General features: G+C 37.5%; 1 protein-coding gene across 1 annotated transcript in view; it reads left to right on the top strand.

The window, feature by feature from the left end:
* Positions 1-20,506, top strand: part of ZFAT (zinc finger and AT-hook domain containing) — a 95,285-nt gene that overhangs the window by 64,648 nt on the left and 10,131 nt on the right. Inside the window, exons 11-15 of the mRNA XM_082499418.1 lie at positions 638-726; positions 3,290-3,428; positions 12,198-12,316; positions 13,775-13,901; positions 15,986-16,116. Of these exons, the coding sequence (XP_082355544.1) occupies positions 638-726; positions 3,290-3,428; positions 12,198-12,316; positions 13,775-13,901; positions 15,986-16,116 (605 nt within the window). The remainder of the gene's footprint in view (positions 1-637; positions 727-3,289; positions 3,429-12,197; positions 12,317-13,774; positions 13,902-15,985; positions 16,117-20,506) is intronic.

Genomic DNA, 20,506 nt, shown 5'->3' with positions numbered 1-20,506 from the left:
CCATTCTAATCTTTGTTTTCATCTATAGCATATTTTATTTCTCACTGGATCCAGGGTTAAGCCAGTGTAGAAAGCCCTGGTAGTTTGAGTCATTATGGGAAGAGTAGTGCCGCAGACATTACCAAATCTTGTAGTAAAAATAATAGCCTACCACAAATACATCAAGAAAAACTTAGAGTGGAAAAAACAAGAAAAATTAAATACATTTAAATCGTAACAATTGAGTGCTTGGGCCAGAAGTAGGTAAAAACACATGTGAACCTGACTAAACATTTGTGTTTTAAGGATTTCCAAATCTGCTTTACAAATAGCAAAATAACTGTGCCTGTAGTCATAAATAATTGATTTCCTTCTTCCATTTAGGCTACACTATAATGATTATTTTTTTTCTTTCCCAAGTGACTATCCAGGAGCATCAAGACTAATGCTTATAATTTAAAGATGATGCTCACGCCTTTTTTCTTCGTTACTCTTCTCTTAGCTCTATTTAACCACAATCTTGCAGAACAAGTGCCAGACTTCTGTTTTTTATTGTTCATTCTTAGCATTTTGGAAATCACCTTTATGAAGAAATATAATCAGTAGTTTTCTGAACTTAAATAGAAAAAAGTTACCCCATTTTCTATTTCCATTTCAGGAAAGCAGTTTAAATGTACAGTGTGTGACTATACAGCTGCCCAAAAACCACAGCTCCTACGTCATATGGAACAACATGTCTCTTTCAAGGTAAGTCATTTAATAAGTCATTTAGAAATACATGGAACTTCGGAGAACGGTTTTAAAACTGGCACGTGTTCCTGTAAGAACAGTTAAGGCATCTTAACTTTTTAATATTCTGTGAATTTTGACTTTGTATACAGACTTATGAGATAGGGTTATTTTATTCATGGAAAATTTGAAATTAGTATTTTTACTTGCCAAAAATATATGTATGTTGTGTTGCAATACAAACCAAACATTATTGGTTTGTTGTTTTTTTTTTTTTTGACTTCAGTCCTTGAGAGACCTAATCTAATATGTACCTTAAAAAGTCCTAGGGAAGAAGGAAAGTGAATTCCATATATCACTCTTCATTGCCCACCTTGATTTGCTCTGAAAGTTTGCCAGTCTAATGTACTGTAGATGAGTTCATATACTTGAAGAAAATTGAAGGGAATTAATTTTAAAACACCCAATTTATCTGAAACGTGTCTTGGAAAGAGTTTTGAAGATTGTTAATGTTTCTATGAAGTGTTTAGATTAGAGATACAGTTTATTATAATAAACTGTAGTATGGTTTTATTCCTAAATTTCACATCTTTCTCAGCATGATAGGTCTTGATGTAATGAATTGTGAAATGTTATATTCAGGAAATAGAAATGATGCTAGTTTCTTTTCCGGAAAAATTCCAGTATTTTGTATGTATGAAAATGTTCATTTTAATGTAACACTTTATCTTGGCAATGAGCATATTTCTTATTGAAAACATCATACTATTTTGATATGCAACATCTTTCATTATCTAACAAATCATTTTGCTTCTCTAAAGAGTACACTTCAGCCATTCTTAATAAGCACCAATACTATGTACCTCCGTAAAGCAGAGAGGAAGACAGTCTCTTGATTCATGTTTAAATTTTGGAAGACGAGACATGTAAGAAAATGAAGCAAGTCATTTAACGAGATGATATGTTTTGAACAAATAATTTTTCTTTCTTAAATATGTAGTTTTGCTATGAAATTACTTTTTTAAAAGGATTTTTTGTAAATGGAAATACACCATTTTCCTTTTTTAATGGCTAACGGGATGAATGTACTCATAATGCACTTCTTGAAATATAGCTGGTTCTGACCTCAGGATCAGCTTTAGAACTGTTGACTCAGCATCTCTTTTCAGTCCCCTGTCAGCCTGCGTGTAAGTGTGGCTATTCAATACATTATCAAGAGAACTGCAAAACACTGAAATAGGTCAATCAGGAGTATTTGTCAGAAGGAGTTCAAAAACTGTCTGTTGGTAGCGTGTTGTCTCCTTCTGGGACAGTTGTTTGCGTGCATATCAAACTCAAAGAGGAATGTCAATAGTTATGCGACCTAATAATAATTTAATCCATCGTAATTCCAAGCTCCGTGAATTTGCAGTCCTGCTATCCAATAGCAGATAACATACAGGACATGCAAGTATGTAGAGAGTTGGACAAGAACACAGCAGTCTCTCTGGATTATTTTCTTGAAAAACAGTGTCAGCAACAGAAAAGGGGAGTACCCCTCTCTGAAAAATTGAGTAGCTGAATGTTACAGTACCCTCTGAATTGTAAGGTTATGGGACTCTGAACACCTCTTTTCTTCCTTATTTTTGCTGTTTGGAGCCTGAGCGAAGGTCATGAGTAACAAGCTTAGGGGAATGTTCTGGTTGATGGACCCTGACTGCAGAGGTTTCCCTGCTTTAAATTCAGCTTCTTAATAAACAGTTCTGTACCAACTATTTTCTGCTGACTAGCTTTAGGTGGCCTGGTTGCTGTGCTTGAAATATTTTGCATCCTGTTCTGAGGTACTTGACTTTTACCCGAGGACTTGGTCAATGTCTGCGTTCTTTTCCAGGACCCTAATGGTTGCGTCAAGCTTCCTAGAACTGTGACATACCTCAGTCAGAAGGTTATTCTCAAAGGCTAACTTTAGGCACAAATGCTTGTTATCCTAAACTTTTTTCTTTAGAAATTTCTCTCCCTGTCAGTTGAAGGGAGATGTGTATTCTTAAAAAATTAATTAATTTAGTTCCCAAAACTTAGCTCACCAAATGGTCACATGAATGCAAGTGCCAGTGAAAGGGAAGCAGTTGGGAGCATGTTGGAGAGAGAAGGAAAGCAAAGGGATCAACCCTATCAGGTACAGTTATCTGTTAAATTAGGTTGGCTATACAATCATATTGTACCTTCAGTTATTTTAGCTCTCTTGCTCCCCCTTTTCAGACCAAAGCTCACGGCAACTGAGTAATTTCCTTGTAGTAGAAAGTCTCCCCGTGGTCAGACCTGTGAACATCAATTATGAAAACACACAGTTTACTGAATTACGAAAAGTAGGTAATAATCTTATAATGTTGAGAATACTCAGTGTCTTGCACATAATAAAAAGTACCAAATTACAGGTAACATTTAGTTACAACTTCCATTGATATTGAATTTTGGAAGGTCTCCTTGGAATATTCCTAAACCAGAAATGAACATGGTTTCTTGGGATCGAAACATTGCAGCTTAGACCTGTATCCTGAAGAGATCAGGAAATACGTTCTAACATTTTTGGTTTTGCTCCTAGCCTTTCCGTTGTGCGCATTGCCACTATTCCTGCAACATATCTGGTTCTCTGAAGAGGCATTACAACAGAAAACATCCTAATGAAGAGTATGTAAATGTAGGTTCTGGGGAACCTGCAGCAGAAGCCCTTATCCAACAAGGTACATCTCCACCGTATAAGATTTGTTATTTTTATTGCTGAGGCAAACTTGGTGTAAAGGTAAACTTCTGTGCAATAGGTGTTCCTCAGTTTGTCGGGCGTGACGTGATACATCATTACTACTTTTTAGTAACTCTGAAATGGCCACCTTTTAGCCTTCATTCAGTGTCCTTTGTTCTTGGTTTCTAAGGGTGGATGAACCAAAGTTTTGATTTACCTTGGCTGTGCTATTCGTTGTTGCATGTTTATCATTTTCACGTTTGTCGCCTTTTGTAAATAAAGTGTCACTATGTGTTGAAATGAATGATAAATACCTATTGTTCTACTGATAAATTTCTATGACGGTTTTGCAAGGTTGAACTAAAAGTAAGTTTAAGCAAATGTAAGAAAGACTGAAGAGTAAAGGGGCAGCAAATTATTCCCCCACTAGAAAAATGGGGGGGGGATGGGGAGAGAATACAGGTAAAACATGTTACAAATTGTTATGCTCAGAATCTTGTTTATGGGCAAAGGAAGCACTTTATCTGTGTAAGTAAAGCCAACAACTTATTGTTAATATAATGGAAATCTTAATCTAGTTCAAGAATCGCCATTAGTCTAGATCTAATTGTTATTTTTTTAAAAAATAATAAAATAGAGTAGTTACATACAGAAGTCTCAATAGCATATTATAGTATTACAATTAAAATGATAACGCAGGCACTTCTTAGTTTCTACTCCTTTTTCTGGTGGTATGGTCACCCTTCCACTGTTTCTCTGGGTCCAAAGATGGGCGGTTTCCCTCTGGGTTTGGCTTTGGGATGGAAGTTTCAGGAAGTTCTCAGCATCTGGAGTTCTTCGCTGGGAGAAATTCGATGTTCATCTTGATGTCCAAAGAAGAGCAACAAACCTGTGAAGGGTCTAGAGTGTAAGTCTGATGAGGAGCGGCTGAGGGAACTGGGGGTGTTTAGCCTGGAGAAAAGGAGGCTGAGGGGAGACCTTATCGCTCTCTACAACTACCTGAAAGGAGGCTGTAGCCAGGTGGGGGTTACTTTCTTCTCCCAAGTAGCAAGTGATCAGACAAGAGGAAACAGCCTCAAGTTGCGCCAGGGGAGGTTTAGATTGGATATAACCCTGAAAGGGTTATAAAGCACTGGAACAGGCTGCCCAGGGAAGTGGTTGAGTACCATCCCTGGAGGTATTTAAAAGAGTGTAGATGTGCTGCTGAGGGACATGGTTTAGTGGTGGACTGGGCGTTGTTATGTTTACAGTTGGACTTGATGATCTTAAGGGTCTTTTCCAGCCTAAATGATTCTGTGAGTCTCTGATCTTCCTCTCCCCTTCCAGTTGGGGCCATTGTTACGTTTGCTTACACACATTTTCACTTTTCTTTTTCATTGGTCTGTAGCTGCAGATTAAATCCAAAATTACTGCTTATGGTGCTCTACATGTTAAATACTATTTATGTTGTCCCTAAAACTGGGTTTATCCAGCTCTGGATTTGCATATTTTTAATTGATCAATTCTGAGTTGTTTATAGCTGTGGGTTCTTTAATGCCACACTTGCGCCCCGCTTCTTATCCCACCATGCCTGCCCTCCTCTATGCTGACTCCTGCGTCTCTGCTTCTCGAGGCCGTCGTACCAGGCCTGCATTCCTCTACATCACGTTTCTGTTTTAAGGTCCTAAATATCTCATTTGGCCTAGAACAACTGCTTGTTACTGCTGTCTGTGTAAAACTATAGTCATACCTCACAAAGATAAATAAAACTAATTAGATATAGACACCTGATCAATTAGAGTAATTGCTGTCACAGATAAACTAATTAAAGGCAACGAGGATTTGGGGAGGATTGAAAATTCAAGATTAAGTATAAAAACTAATGGAATGCCGGGGGAAGCGAAAATCAGACAGTAGTAGTTTTTACCACATTTATGTATTAACATAAAAAGTTACATTCCTGGCTATTGTTGGTTTTGTTTATAAATTTCATCCCAGCTGAAGTGCTGTATCCTTCTGAAAAGATGGTCGATGCCACTAATTGCTTTATTTCTGCTTGATATAGGTGTCACAGATTGCAGCTCCTTCCTTGCAGGGGCCGGGTGCTACCAAAGGTGTCTGACTCCCATCAGTAGTTCTGCTGCTGCACACTGGGAGGGTGAACCAGAGCAAACAATTGACTATGCGGTCAGGTGCCTTTTTGGGTGTAAAGCTCCTTCAGTTCTAGTGCCTTGGGTGGGGGGTGGAAGTGAGGAAGAAGAGGAGAAAGCCAAATTAAATGTTAAATTGTGTTGAAAATATTTTAATACTTGGTAGATTTGAGTTTTTTACTTGGTTTCTGATCATTTTAAAGAGTGTTTTTCTTATTTTTTTAATAGAAACTACGAGCCTTTTTATTGTATCTTTTTGGGATCTTCAAAATTTCTGGTTTTGTTGAAGAAGAGACCAAAATAATGCTGCTGTATTAGATAATGTATTAAATATAATTATTCTAAGATGACTTTATTTCTAAATAGTATTTCCAAATTTTTCATATAATGCAGAACATTTGTCTGTTGAAGGCATTAATAAATAATACTGAAATCATGACACACAGAAACACAGTAAAATTAGAGGCTGAGACTCTCCCTTAAACTTGCACTATAATGGCAAAATGTATAATTACATTAAGGAGTTTGAACCTGTGTTAATTTTATATGACATTTTTTTGTTTCCTTTTTGTCAGAAGACCAGAAATAATTTAAAAAGTAGATCTTTGTCTATAAATGTCAGGGCTGGAATGTATAGTAGAATTTTACAATTATTTTCACAGGCAGTGAAAGTTGTCAAAGAACCTGCGGTTGTTTTAAAGAGGTGACGTTTACTTGGTCAGTACTCAAAGCCTCTATTCTCTAGTCATGCTGGGGCAGGAAGAACTGTGCTCTATGGGGAGCTTTGTTTAACTTTCCAAAAATCTGAGCACTGTGAGGAATTATTTGTCCATAGCAACACTTATAAACAGGTACCTGAGATTGAACTCTGTTAATGTGAAATTAAGGATCATATTTATAATGTTTTGAACTAATAAGTTAATCATATGCTAATTAAGTCTTCTTTCCCCTTTGGGAGCCAGATAAATGCACTTCTGAAAAGAATTCTTTACCACTGAAACAAAAAACCTGTGAAGTTGTTGAGAATGCAGGAATGGTCTTATAATGAAGACATTAGAGTGAGATGAGAGAGAATAGCCTTTAGTTTTTTCTGTGGTGGACATGCTTTGTTCACCACATTGGAGCATCGAATGATTAATGGGATGAAATCTAACAAGTCCAAATGCTGGATCCTGCACCTGGGACAGAGTGACACCAGGCACAAGTATAGACTGGGAGAGGAGAGGCTGGAGAGCAGCCCTGCAGAAAGGGATGTGGAGTGCTGGTTGACAGCAGGCTGGATAGGAGCCAGCAGTGTGCGCTGGGGGGCATCAAACACAGCATGACTGGTCAAAAGAAGTGATTATCCCACTGGATTCAGCGTTGGTGCGACCTCACCTTGAGCACTGTGTGCGGTTCTGGGCCCCACCATTTAAGAAGGATGTGGACATCCTTGAATGCGTCCAGAGGATGGCAACAAACCTGGTGAAAGGGCTGAAGGGAATGTCCTATGAGGAAATAAGTAAGGACTTAAGGCTTGTCTAGTTCAGAGAAGAGGAGGCTGAGGGGTGACCTCATTGCTCTCTGTGGCTTCCTGAGGAGGGGAAGTGGAGAGGGAGGTGCTGAGCTCTTCTCACTGGTATCCAGTGACAGGACACGTGGGAATGGTTCAAAGCTGTGTCAGGGGAGATTCAGGCTTCGCATTAAGAAGCATTTCTTTACCAAGAGGGAGGTTAAACACCGCAACAGGCTTCTTAAGACAGGTGGTCATTGCCCCAAGCCTGTCAGTGTTTAAGAGGCATTTGGACAATAACATGCTGTAACTGTTAGTCAGCCCTGAAGCGGTCAGACAGTTGGACAAGATGATCATCATGGGTCCCTTTTGACTGAACTATTCTATTTAGTCTTCCCATCTCTGAGTTCTCATCCTTCCTTCTCTTCCTTTCCTTACACAGCAGTATTGTTTCCTGTGCTACCGCTAGTGCTGCGTCTGCTTTCCGCGTGTTCACCTGCTGTGTGGAGTTTTAGAACGGCAAAGGGCTTCAAATGCATGTAGTAGCTATGAGGTCAGGGCCTCTTATTAGGACTCTGCCATGAAGAAGGCCATGTTAGTAGGTGCGTTTTTCCCACATGCGACCTCCTTTGCCACCGTTTCCTGCTATATGAATCTTATACATGGACTCCAAATAAAATCAGGAGACCTGCAGGTTTCTTATCTCAATATTTTGGTATCTCGCTGGGGAAGAAGAAAATGTTCCTTGTGGGAGACTTGAGTTAATTAGGATTTCCATTTGGAGTTGATAAACATGAGTCCCATTGAAGTTAATAAAAATTTTCCTGATTTTGGAATCAGAAAATCTTCTGTATCTGCGTCACACAGCACAAACAGATCGTTGTGGACGTATTATGCGGTATGACAAGGTATATGTTTCTGAGCTGCTTGGGCCAGCAGCTGCAACTTGCTGCCTCACTAGCCTCTATCAAGTTTCAATTTACCATATTCATAGATCTGAAAAGCAATTTTGGAAAATTATTCATGTATTCATATAAAGGAAGAAGACCCATCAAACTTGATATTAAACAAGTCCTTTGAAATTAAAGGACTGTAGACAAAAAGGGAAAGGCGGGAGAACCAGCAAGTGAAAGGGTTTGGGGAAAAAAGTGAGAAGGGAAACTAAAAACAAATAATGTCTAATAAAAGCTGTCTATAGCTATTTGCCTTCTTGTATTCTGCTTGTTCTAATGCCTCACACTTGCTCATCTTTTCTTCTCCATTCTTACCTGGTTTTTGACTGCACTGCAGACATTGCAAATAATCTTAATTGGAAATATTAATATGAATGTAGACTGCCGGACTCTACTCAAGATTCCTAGAATGAGTTTATAAATAAATGAATGATTCATAGAGTAGGAGAGGGAACGTGCTTATTTGAGCAACTGCATTGCCAGGGATAGATAGCAGTATTTAATTTCTGCACCTATATTAGAAATGAGGATCATCTAGGATCAGAAAAATGCTTGGGTCTTGTTTTTATTTGGTTGATCGGTTGCTTGGTTAGTTTGTTTAAGCAGAAGTCTGTGATCTGACATTTATTTTAGTATTTTAAAGTAATAAAGGAAAATAAATACTGTAAGAATTTTATGTAATCTGCATAGAAGACAAGATTAACATATGAGTTACCAGTTTTTTTGCGATACCCTGCCTACTTGCTTATCTGATAGCTTCCTTTTTTAGTTTTGTTTGCTTTGTGCTGGGCAAGTCACATAAAATTTTCCAGAAATAGTTTCTTTTCTCTTAGCTGATACTCCCCGCCATCCATTGGTTTGTTTATGTATTTCAGCACTCTCTGGGAGATCGATTTTTCTATTTGTGTTTGTGCAGCAAACTTGTGCAGTACCTGCATGATGATCCAGGTGTGGCCTCTATGTTCTATTATACCACATGCTTTCTTTTAACATAAAATAATAGTTGTCTTATGGAGATTTTAGGCCAATAAGTGAATTGTTTGGAGACCACATCTCAATGCCATGATAGAAAAAAGTTGTGGAGCTGTATAATATTTATGTGCGATACTGTGTTGCAAACATCACTTTTGGTATTGAAAATAGATATGGTGTGTAATTCATTTACTTTCTCTGTATGTTACCCCTTACTTTAAAGAATGGTCCAGAAATTAATTTTCCTGAGTTTTCGTATGAAGTCAGTGACGTGGAGTTAGATATTACCAGTTTAATTCTATGCTTCCATTATTTGTTCTTTAGGTAAAGTCATAATAACCAAAGCCACAGCTTTGATATTGAAACTATTATAACGATACACCAGATAAATTAATGTGGAAAAGTGTCTTCTCTTTCACAACAGCATGTTTTTGCTAATACTACAGGTGAAATGAATGTTTAATTTCATTTTCTGTAACTGATAATATCTTTGTCCTAATCTGAACAAAGGCATTTTGCTTTTGTGAACTTTTGAGTTTCCCTTATTGGGGAAACTATTTTAGTTTTGTCTAGAAATGGAGTATTGAACATCTGCTATAACAGTGAAGTTTGGTGAAGACTTACAATAGATTGAGAGCAAAGAGGGGAAATTGTATAGGAATAATGTCAGTGAAAGACCCTAGTGACTGGGTGTAGTTATATTCTGTTTTATCAAAATAAAAAGTTTATTTCTTTTTTACCTGGTAGAATATATGGCTGGTTTCCATTACTGTAAAATGGAATCCTTTTTCTAATCACCTTATTCATAAAAAACTATATGCAAGGAGGACTTGTCTTGTAACCAGCTTATGAGAGTGTATTTGAAGCATTTGAGCGTGATGGGTAAGAGTCGTTTGCCATGATAATGTGGAGACAGCCATCTGGTGGCATAGTTGCTAAAGTGGCATAACGCCCTTCCCTAGCCATTAGATTTGTTAGAGTGAGTTCTGGTCACCTAATGCAACAATTTATCACCTGCAGATTATTTTTGTTCTGCTTTAGTCAATAGGGGGGAAAGAAGGGAAATACTTGCATAATTACAAGCAACTGAGATCTGACATTTGACCAAATGACTTTCATAAGAAAAAGAAGTAAAAGCTGTTTAATCTAGTGTGGAAAATTGGATGCTTATGATTTCGTCATGCTCAGTTTTTTACCTGTAATGCTGCATACCCAGGCAGTAAACACTGTGCTAAATTCACGCTATGCATCATTTTGTAGATAGGCAGAAAACTTAGATTTACAGTTTTGTATGTTAACGTAAACAGTAGAAACTCTCAAAAGCAAGGATAGTTGGGGGAAGATGACATTACATTGTTAACTCTCCCTGGTTTGCTTTGATAATGTGCCAAAAAACTTAATGTTTGTTTGAAACTTGAGAAAACTAAAACAGCTGTCTTGGAAAAGATACATTTAAAAAAAAAAAAAATCATTAGGATGTCGCTACTGTCACTAACTGTATGTTAAATATTAAGATCTCAGTGTTGTTTATAAGCACTTAAAAAGTATCCCAGCAGTTACTGAAAGCTTGCAGTGCACGATGGTTTTGCATTGTGTCCTGAAGATAACAGGGAGTCTATATTTAAAGCTGAAGCTTGCAAGAGACTTGTCTTGCAGATTTCTGGACTATACATACAATTTACCTTTGAAGTTGCAAGGATGTGTAATGGAATGGGCATTAAAAATAGTCTCTAAGTAACTCTATGACTTGAAATAAATGAGTATTTACAGGGCAAAAGCATTGGTTCAGAATTACTTAAAACTTGTGCTAGGCTTTGTTTATGGTAGGCCTAAAGCAGAACGTGTCATAGACACCCTCAGACTTGAAAAAATTTGCACTTGGAAACTATGACTAGTTTTCATTGGTGCTATTAAACTTGAATTTCAACCAGAATCACGACTGTGGGAATGATTCTGCACAGGCTGAAGCATCCCCTAGGTTTGCAGTATTTTTTTGTGGCCAAGGAAAAAAATGGGGTGGGGTTGGTCCAACTTAGTATGTTGTCATTCCTTGAAAAATCTTTTCCCTCTTTATTGTACGTACTACTGCTAGAATGGCCTATGTAAAGCAAGCACAAGTTCTTACCCAGTAGATAAGTTGTTATTTACTTTACAACTTATTTTCTCTGTTATGGTTTGGCTATATCCCTTAACATCTACCTTCTGAGAGATGAAACCAATACTTCTTACGTGGTCCTAATGCTGTATCTCAGACTAATGCAAATATTTATCTCTTCCTGCTCTTTCTTTCTAATTGGTCTGTGGTAGGGGATCCCCAGGGATAGAGGTGCAGAAGGAGGGAAAGATGGGAACAGCATTCCTGCAACTTCACATCCACTGCAGGGAGGCATGCAGGCAGGGAAGCAGAATTGGGATACCTTCCCAGATATGCGAGTTGTTCCAGACTCCTACCATTACCATTATCCAAAATTGCCCTTAAGCACTGTGAGAGTTCAAGTACTTAATTTTTTTCCCTTTTTTTCATGTTGGACCCAGGGCTAAAGGAAACCCTTTTAAATTACAGTTATGTGGCTTCATTGAGATGGGGTCAAATTAAATGGGTCCTTATTGCCTTGAAAAAAAGTATTTCATAGAATAGAATCATATAATGGTTTGGGCTGGAAGGAACCTTTAAAAGCGATCTAGTCCAACCCCCCTGCCATGAGCAGGGACATTTTCAACTAGATCAGGTTGCTCAGAGCCCCGTCCAACCCGACCTTGAATGTTTCCAGGAATGGGGCATCTACTGCCTCTCTGGGCAACCTGGGCCAGTGTTTCACTACTCTCATTGAAAACATTTCTTCTTTATATCTAGTCTAAATTTTCCCTCTTTTAGTTTAAACCCTTTGTGCTATCGCAACAGGCCCTGCTAAAAAGTTCATCCCCATGTTTCTTGTAGGGCCTCTTTAAGTATTGAAAGGCCACAATAAGGTCTCCCTGGAGCCTTCTCTTCTCCAGGCTGAACAACCCCAACTCTCTCGGCCTGTGTCTTCCCAGGAGAGGTGCTCCAGCCCTCTGATCATCTCTGTGGCCTTCCTCTGGACCCGCTCCAACAGGTCCATGTCTTTCCTGTGCTGAGGGCTCCAGAGCTGGATGCAGTACTCCAGGTGGGGTCTCACCAGAGCAGAGTAGAGGGGCAATTTACATGAAAATAACTCAAGGGATTTATTTGTGTTTCCTTATAGGTGGAATTAAGTGTCCTGTTTGCAGCTTTGTGTACGGTACAAAATGGGAATTCAACAGACATCTTAAAAACAAGCATGGAATGAAGCTAGTGGAACACGATGGGGAGACTAAGTGGGAGGTAATGTTAAGTTGCCATAGCTTTGGCCCTAAAATTTTTAAAAAATAGAGGGAGAAAAGTAAGGATAAGAATAAGAAGCATTCATAAATGTGTTCTTGACCTTATATAAGATCAGGAGGTCATGTGATCTCACCTCCATTGTGAATGCATACATTGCTGTGACTGTTAAGCTTGAGTGCTTTAATATCCAGTAGGATTAACATCATTGTAACTGCTTACTTCTGCATTTTAAGGCTCTAGTCCTCTACTTGCAGCAGAAAGGGTGAATTTTTTAGCTAGAAAATGTGAAATTGAAAAACTTTCTGCATTTTGTTATATACCAAATAGTCACTGGCTTTAGCTGCAGGTTCTGCAAAGCTGCAAGATTATATTGAATTAATGAAGAAAGCAAAAGAAACCAACAACCTGAATTTTCCCGTTTTGGGCTGGAGTAGGGCAGCTACCTTGAGAGGGCTTACCCTTTCGAGTTTTCTGCTACTGTCATATGTGTAGCTATTCGTTTTAAAATGAAAAGTGTTTCTCTTACAGAGCAGGGCTGACTGTAGATGCAGAAGCTGTGGGAAAACCACAGAACTATCTAGGCACTCTTATGTAAAAATTTACAGTTGGCAAGCTGTCTTTTCCATTGCCTGAGCAGGCTATTGTTGGTGTCCAGTGAGAGGAAAAAGCCAAGAGTCAACTGCAGTTGGCTGGCCTTCACAGTTTAAGAGCTGTTCTGCTAAATTTCAGGCAGTCTAGCCCCCATTATAAACCTAATACCTGATTTGGAACAGCCGTCCTGCTGTTCTTGTTCAACGGTTTTTGAGTATCCACAGACAGAATGCTAAGACATGGAAAAATATCAAAGTAGGTTCTATATGGTCAGTTATTCAAAGGAGACAGGGCAAGCATTTTAAAACCTAGCCCTTCAAAATCTTATATCCGCATGCATTTCACAAATGATTCTCTGTAGACTCTCCCAGTAGATGCCCAAACCTGAAAAAATAAGAGGATGTCTAAGACACAAACATGTCTCTGTTGTTAAAATGGCTATAAATAAAGAAGTCCCATCAGAGCAGGAATACATGTTGACAGCTTGTCTTGAAAAAAACATAGTCATAGAAAGGATAATTTTTCTAAAACAAAATGCCATTTTCAAACTTCAGAGGCATTTTACCAGATCTGCAAGGACATACATCATAAACTAATTTTGCCCAAAAGGTCTTTACTAGAACCTGATACAATAAAAGTCTGTTGTTAATTCTAAAATAACTGCAACAAAAATGAAGTCAATATAATTTAGCATGCTTGAAACAACTTGTAAAGTAGAATCTAGAAAAAAAAACTATGGGATGATATCCTGACTCTCATGCAATGTTGTTCTTGAATTCTGTTTCACCCAATATTTCTATAACTCTTGTTTACAAGAGTTACATGAGAATGACATTATTCATGTGTTGGCTGTGTTTTGTTTTCAAGCTAACGGCTGAAGTTTCTGAAGAAGCATCCACTCAATATCTCCATATTACAGAGTCTGGAGAAGATGTTCAAGGCACTCAAGCTGCAGTAGCTGCATTACAGAACCTTAGATATACTTCTGAGAATGGTAAGTTACCTTCTTTAGGTTAGAACACAATATATATTTTTTTTTTTTTCATAAATATCTAATTCTTTTGAGTATACAGGGCAGTACGTGATCTCCTATGAAACTATTAAAAATGATTAAATTTTTCATTTTGAACTTCTGGGGTTTTATATTTTTCTTTGAGGATAAGTAATGACAAATGACCATTCTTTATGAATTTCTGTATCCTTAAGTCATTAATACTTACCATACTCTGTTTTGCACTTTATTATTAGGTGTGTGGAATTTTCTGCCTGTATTATTAAATATATTGTGAAATCAGCTATCTTGGCAGAGTAGATGGTGTGTATCTAATGGCAATTCTCTAGCTATTATTCTTCTCCCTGCTTAAGTCAGCCAGCCTGCAGAAGTGACACAGTGGAATAGCTCATTTACCATGTTCCCAAGACAGTACTAACAAACTTAATTCTGATGATACACAACAGAAAGTAAGCCATTCTGTGTCGGATTGAGGAAGAAGAGTTGGATTAGGTAATGATTGCTAAGTGGGAAATAACACAAGCTGGAAGAAAAGAAAAAATGTTCACGTTTCTGAGACTTTTAAAACATCAGAGACTAGACTAGGTGTCCATATATCTTGTTTTTAGATATGTAAATAAATGCACTGGTTACCAGACACTTTACAATTGTTTACCATTGTGGTCTTTGTAGTTCATAATACAGATATGTTTCAAAACCTCCCATTTTTAATGGAATTTTCAAGCATGTTGCAATTAAATTATGTTACTAACAATTTCTGTGTATTATTTTATTTTAATGACCGGGAATTCTGAATGAGTAAAAAAACTCTCGAACTTTTCTTAAGCTTTTATATATTTAAATTAAAGAAAACATGATCATTGCATATGCTGTACATAACATTTTTGGTTTTAAGCATGAGGCTGTAATTTTCAAAGTAGAATTATTTGCTTTAGTTTATCCAACTTTGGATACTCTTCCGGCATATTCCTTCTAGGTATAAAAACCAGTGGTTTCTTGCCTAAAGAAAAAAACAAAACTAAAACAAACAAACATTTTTCAGTACTCAGATAAGGTTGTTTCTCATGTAGATAACAGAATATAACTACTTTCTGTTTGAAATAAAATTACCTGATGTAGATCCCCATCTCACAGTATCAACCTCAGTTTGAAAGGGTTTGGGGTTAAGAGATGAGCTTTATTCGATTTACTGTCTCTTTCCTGTCTTTTTCCTGGCTCCAACAGCGATTACAGCAAATACAAGGCAGCTTTAACATGACCCTGAGAGTTTCTTTCCCTTTCTGACATATCCCTCATGCTGACACTGGGCGTGTGGGAATTGTGGGCCACAGAAGGAGAATTCATATTCCTGCTTAACAAAAAACTCTGGCTTCCAAATCTTTCCTTTTCACACTTCAGGAGAAGAGAGAGCACAACTGTGTATGGGGTGTTTTTGTAAACTTGCCTGTCCTTTGTCAGGGCTACACACTTCAAGAGGATTTTAAAAAAAAGGGTAAATGTGTTCTGATCCCATGCTTATAAAATGGTAGGCACAAGCTCTCTCAGCAATGAACTTTTCCCTTCAACATGTTAGTGATAACAGTACTTGTTTTAGGTTGAGGGGTACGCAGATGGCCGGAGAGATGGTAAACACAGGTTTGTAATACACCAAATAGCTGTTGTGGTTATAGGTATAGAGTTCAGGTCCTGTTTAAGCTGAATGCCGGGCAGATACACATTTGGATTTGTAAAGTCTTGCAGCTTCCTAATTTACAGGTACTGCTGTGAGTTGGACCTATTGTTTGTTTATTCAGTGTATTCTTTCTGTTTCAAAAACAGGCATAAAAATGAGCAGTGTGGCTTCACTTGCTGATTCATGCATTCCTCAGGCAAATTTATTTTGTGAATAAATTCCTGCCATAGATCTATTATTAAAGTGTCAGGTTATTGAGCTATTTGAAATTTATAAACAGCGCTGTGAGTCAGGTTAAAGGCAGGAGGGGAAAGAATGCCTGTAGCACTTAGATTCATGTACCCTTAGAGCTGTTTTACTATAATGATCTTATGGTTACTGTCTTTCTGATAAGGTGAAAGACTTGATCCAACAGCTGTAAACATCCTGCAGCAAATCATCGAGTTGGGTTCAGAAACCCATGATGCTACTGCAGTTGCTTCTGTAGTTACCATGGCACCTGGCACTGTGACTGTAGTAAAGCAGGTAAGAGCTCTTTTTTCTCCAAAAAAGCTATATTTCATTTTTGTATATTTACTGTGAAATCGGTGTTTAGCAAGGGCTAAATTTTGAATGAACGTGTGAGACATATAGAATTTTTCCCAAACTAATTTTTGACTACTTGTTCTGTGTATGTAAGTTTATATGCACACACACATACGTGTTTATACATATATACACATACATGTTTATACATATAAAAATGCATACATTTTTGCATGTATATAAGATATGAGTCACTAAATACACACATATAATGCACATATATATATATGTGCGTGAGAGAAAATACATCTTTTTTTCTAGCAGGCATTTTCAGGCTTTTTAAAATAACATACCTGCATTGGATGGGGGAGGGGGGCTGGGGAGGAAGGGCGGCAATTAGTCCCATTGTCATCTAAAAGAATCAGGAGGTCCTTGGCACAGCATTCATCCATTTCAGAAGAGTATGGAAGGGCATTGCTTGTGCAGAAGTGTGTGAGTGCTCTGCAACCATAGTGCTGTGGGACCGTACCCAAAGATGAACCATTGTCGTTAGTCTTTGCGGTGCTGTCCTGTGGCTGAAGTTAGATGGATTTGCAGAGTCCTAAAGTCACATACCCTGGGGACATACGAAAATTCTACTCAGTCCGTGTTCACACTGCCTTTCTAATGAGGGGTGCAACACAAGTGATCTGCAGAGAATCTGCAGAGAATAATATTGTGGGTGTTCCTTACAGCAGTTGTTTATGTGAAACAAAAGTCAGTGTGGCCACCCACATTTGAGATAAATAAAGACAAATTCAGTTGAGTTGTAGTTCATTGAAAAGATCTGTAGTTAATTTTGTTGTTACCAGAGAAATTGTGCAAGACCAGAAGATCGAGATCAATATCAAAAAACCATGTATAATTGATTGTTAATTTCAGGAAGATGGTGGATTCAACTGATAATTAAGTGACATAATTTGTGGTAGGCGATATTGTTCCTCTCAAGATGAGACAAACCTTATAAGATATTGGCAGAAGTAACTTTAATGTATGTAGATCTTTCTTCAAGTTTGGTACTGCACAGTTTTGGCTAAAAAGATTTACAATGTACAGTATTACTAAAGCACTTTAGAAATAAAGTATGGTAAAATATACAAAATCATCAATTACAAGGAAATAATTTTCAACTTGAGGTGGCTGTTGAATGCAAACATCAAGTCTTTTGCCCAGGATTTCTTCCTCACAGGTGTCTGCTAACTTTGTTACTGACATTTTACGTTTCTCCTCACAGTATTCTCCAAGCTCTACTTGTTCCTCCTGTTTCATCATACCTCTCTGCTTATCCCTTTTCCCATTCTGTTCATTGAATCAATGTCTCTCTGCGCTCAACGTGGTTGATAGTTGAGGAAAGTACAAAGTCTTTCATTCCTGAAGAGCTTAATTCACTCCTTTTATTTGAATGAGCCAAAACTCTGATTATTCTGAGAGCTAGAACTAACTTTTGAGTGCCGTCTGTTTTGTAGTGTTGTGGATGTTGAATTCGTGAGAGCTCCACAGAAGTGGGAGCTCTGTAGTCTGTGAATGTAGTATTTGGATAATTCCTAAACCTGCCATCCGAATGTCAGGGAGATAAGGCAGAATTTTAAGACAAAGCATTCTGAGACCTACCTTTGCAATACTTAACAGGTATTTTGATTAGAAACCACGTAAGAGTTTTTGCGTTCTTTGAAGAATAACAGATTCAACTTTGGAAACTTAATTCAGTCATTAAAGAGAAGAGACATTTTAGTCCTCTTTATGTGCAAGTTTCGAAAGAACTTTGACAGTAAAGTCAGTGCCAACTTGCACGCTGAGCTATACGTGTGGCCTATTTAAGGGTTGAATACAGTATTAGTCCTTGGTGTTTGTCTGTGCTGTCTGTTAATATTACTGAAACCTGTTCTTCCCTTAAAAATGTATCTTTTGAGGCCTTTCTACTAAAAGCCTAGGAAGAAGTGACTGTTGAAGTAGCAGCTGCCAAGAAAAATTATGTTTTGATTATTTGAATGTTAAATTTAAAAAATGCATAATTTAAAAAATTCACTGATTCTTCCTTCTCCAAGTATTAAATCTGATCAATGTCTGATTCATCTTAAATCGTATCGTCTTCCTTGTTAGAGCATCTGAATTTGCTGGCAGCTTTTTGTAAGTAAATGTTTATATCTTAAATTAATTTTCTCCCTCACTTCTTAGTCCATATTTCTAGCATTTGAGTTTATACTGTTAAGGGTTGATCACTTCTTTTTCCCTTGCATTGTGTATATCAATGATTCTCAGTGGTCTGATGTCAAACTGTTACAAGCTCCACTGCTATATCAAATCAAATACTGAATTCTCAGAGCACAGAATCTCTTTTCTTCTTTTTTTGTTTGTTTTCTCCCCCCCCCCCCCCCCTTTAGAGTCTTATTAATATAAAACGCCTTTTTTTTCCCCTAACTTGAAGTTGGACAGAAGCAAAATCAGTGAAGAATTTAAGTACACCTCAAGCTGAGTGATCTTGTGCTACCTCTGTTTATGCTGGATTTTAGTAATGCCTTACTGTTCCTCTGTTAACATGTTTCTTGCGTGTACTGGAATGCCTACTCATTTCTTTCTCTGGTACCCTCGGTGACTTTTCACTTTGTGTGTGCAGAAGTGTGCAGATCCGTGATTTCCCAGGGGAGGATCAGGTGGCAGTGTGCCTACCGGCAGCTGACTGACTACTTAGTTACCTTTAGTGAGCTTTAAGGATAAAATGGAGATGATGATGTTTGTTTCTCTTTTAATTTCTTCTCTTTTATTTTTCTATATAAATTAATGTTTTAATCAGAGTCTGTTTGATCTGTGATACAGCTTTAGTTTCCAGTTCTTGTCTTCCCGTGAGAAGATTGCTTCAGAATTAAAGCCACACCCATTTTTAATTTGAGGGAAGGAAGACTTTAAATGTTATTAACGTGACTGTAATCCTCTCCTATTCAGAAATGTCAGCTTCTCTTTTTTCTTCAATACTGAGTTGCTTTCTGTGGGATATCACTCATTTGTATGTACGACTTTGTCAGGTTTTAATTATGCTGAGTTCCTAATTGTTAACCTTGAAGTGATCTTAAGGCATGTTCATATTTCACTTTCCTACTGGAAAATTTATTCTACACTTCCTTCTGTGACCTTCAGCTTCTCTTGTGGATTGTGAGACAAAAAATTCACTCAGGGTGTCAGCAATATATCAGGATCATCTGTCACTGAATTTCCACTCTTGTTCTTTAATGGCCTCACCGAGTCCTTGCTTAGCAGCTTGGTTCCATTTTTTTCCTTAACAACATTTATTGTAGTTGTTCTGATTTTTATGCTGTTATGTTGTTTTTTTCCTTTTTCTCTGAAGACATACATTACCCATTTTTTTTCATCAGTTCTTACCTTCATATCTCATTTTTAGCTAGCCCTTGCAAGTTGCCTTCGTACGTCTATATTTGCACCAAGAAATTTCTTCTAAATCCTAAATTATTAGAAAGTTTTAAAAGTATTTTTTGCTGTAAATGTTACACTGTATTGTTGCTATCTTTTTCTCCCGTTTCCTCCCTGGAACTTTCTCCCACAGCTGTTCTCTTCCTTACTTTTCACCCATAAAAGTGCCATTTACGCTTGATCCTTAAAATTATATGTGAATGTCTATCAGTAATGCTGTGATCTTCATGCTTTAGCAATTCCCCTAACCTGTGTGCTCACACCCCTTCGGTGTGCAGTACTTGTAGTGTTTCAGGTTAATGGAAGACTTACACCTGAAGAAACAAACTGTCTTTATCCATAAGTCCTTTTCAGCGTATTGCAAGATGTCCAGTGGATTAGCTAGATTTAACTGTCATATTTTTAAAACTGTTTTCTACTAAGTCACAAGACAGAAAGGATACCACATTGGAGGTGTTCTTCTATTAAATTATCGTTCTGAGTTGCGTGTAGTCTTACTGCAAGTATCTTAAATCATGAATGCACATTATAATGGAGGTGAAATCAAGATGAGATTGTCTGATTAAAGCCTCCAGCTCCTGAATTGGGTGTTGAGAAGAACAAAATTAGAGTTCCGACTTTGGAAACTTCATAATTTTTTTGTTCATAGGAATGATTATGTAAAAGAAAACACTTCAACAACATAGCAATAACCAATCCCAGTGTGAATTGGGATTCATCTCACAATTTTAAACCTAAAAATTGCAAAGTTAGCCCTATTTAGCTTGGACTATGATTGGGATATAGGAATCATTGTTGGCTCTGATAATGTCATGTGTATGAGTCTTTTCAAAGGTTGTGTCTAGAGCCCAAAACTACTTTAGCTCATTCTTGCCTGAGAGTCAGTGTACTAACCTATTATCAAAGTTAAACTTTTCCTGGTATCTAA

The sequence above is a fragment of the Vanellus vanellus genome, assembly GCF_965231255.1.
Source record: "Vanellus vanellus genome assembly, chromosome: 2".
In the NCBI taxonomy this organism is placed as follows: domain Eukaryota; kingdom Metazoa; phylum Chordata; class Aves; order Charadriiformes; family Charadriidae; genus Vanellus; species Vanellus vanellus.
This window is presented reverse-complemented; position numbering and strand designations above follow the sequence as displayed.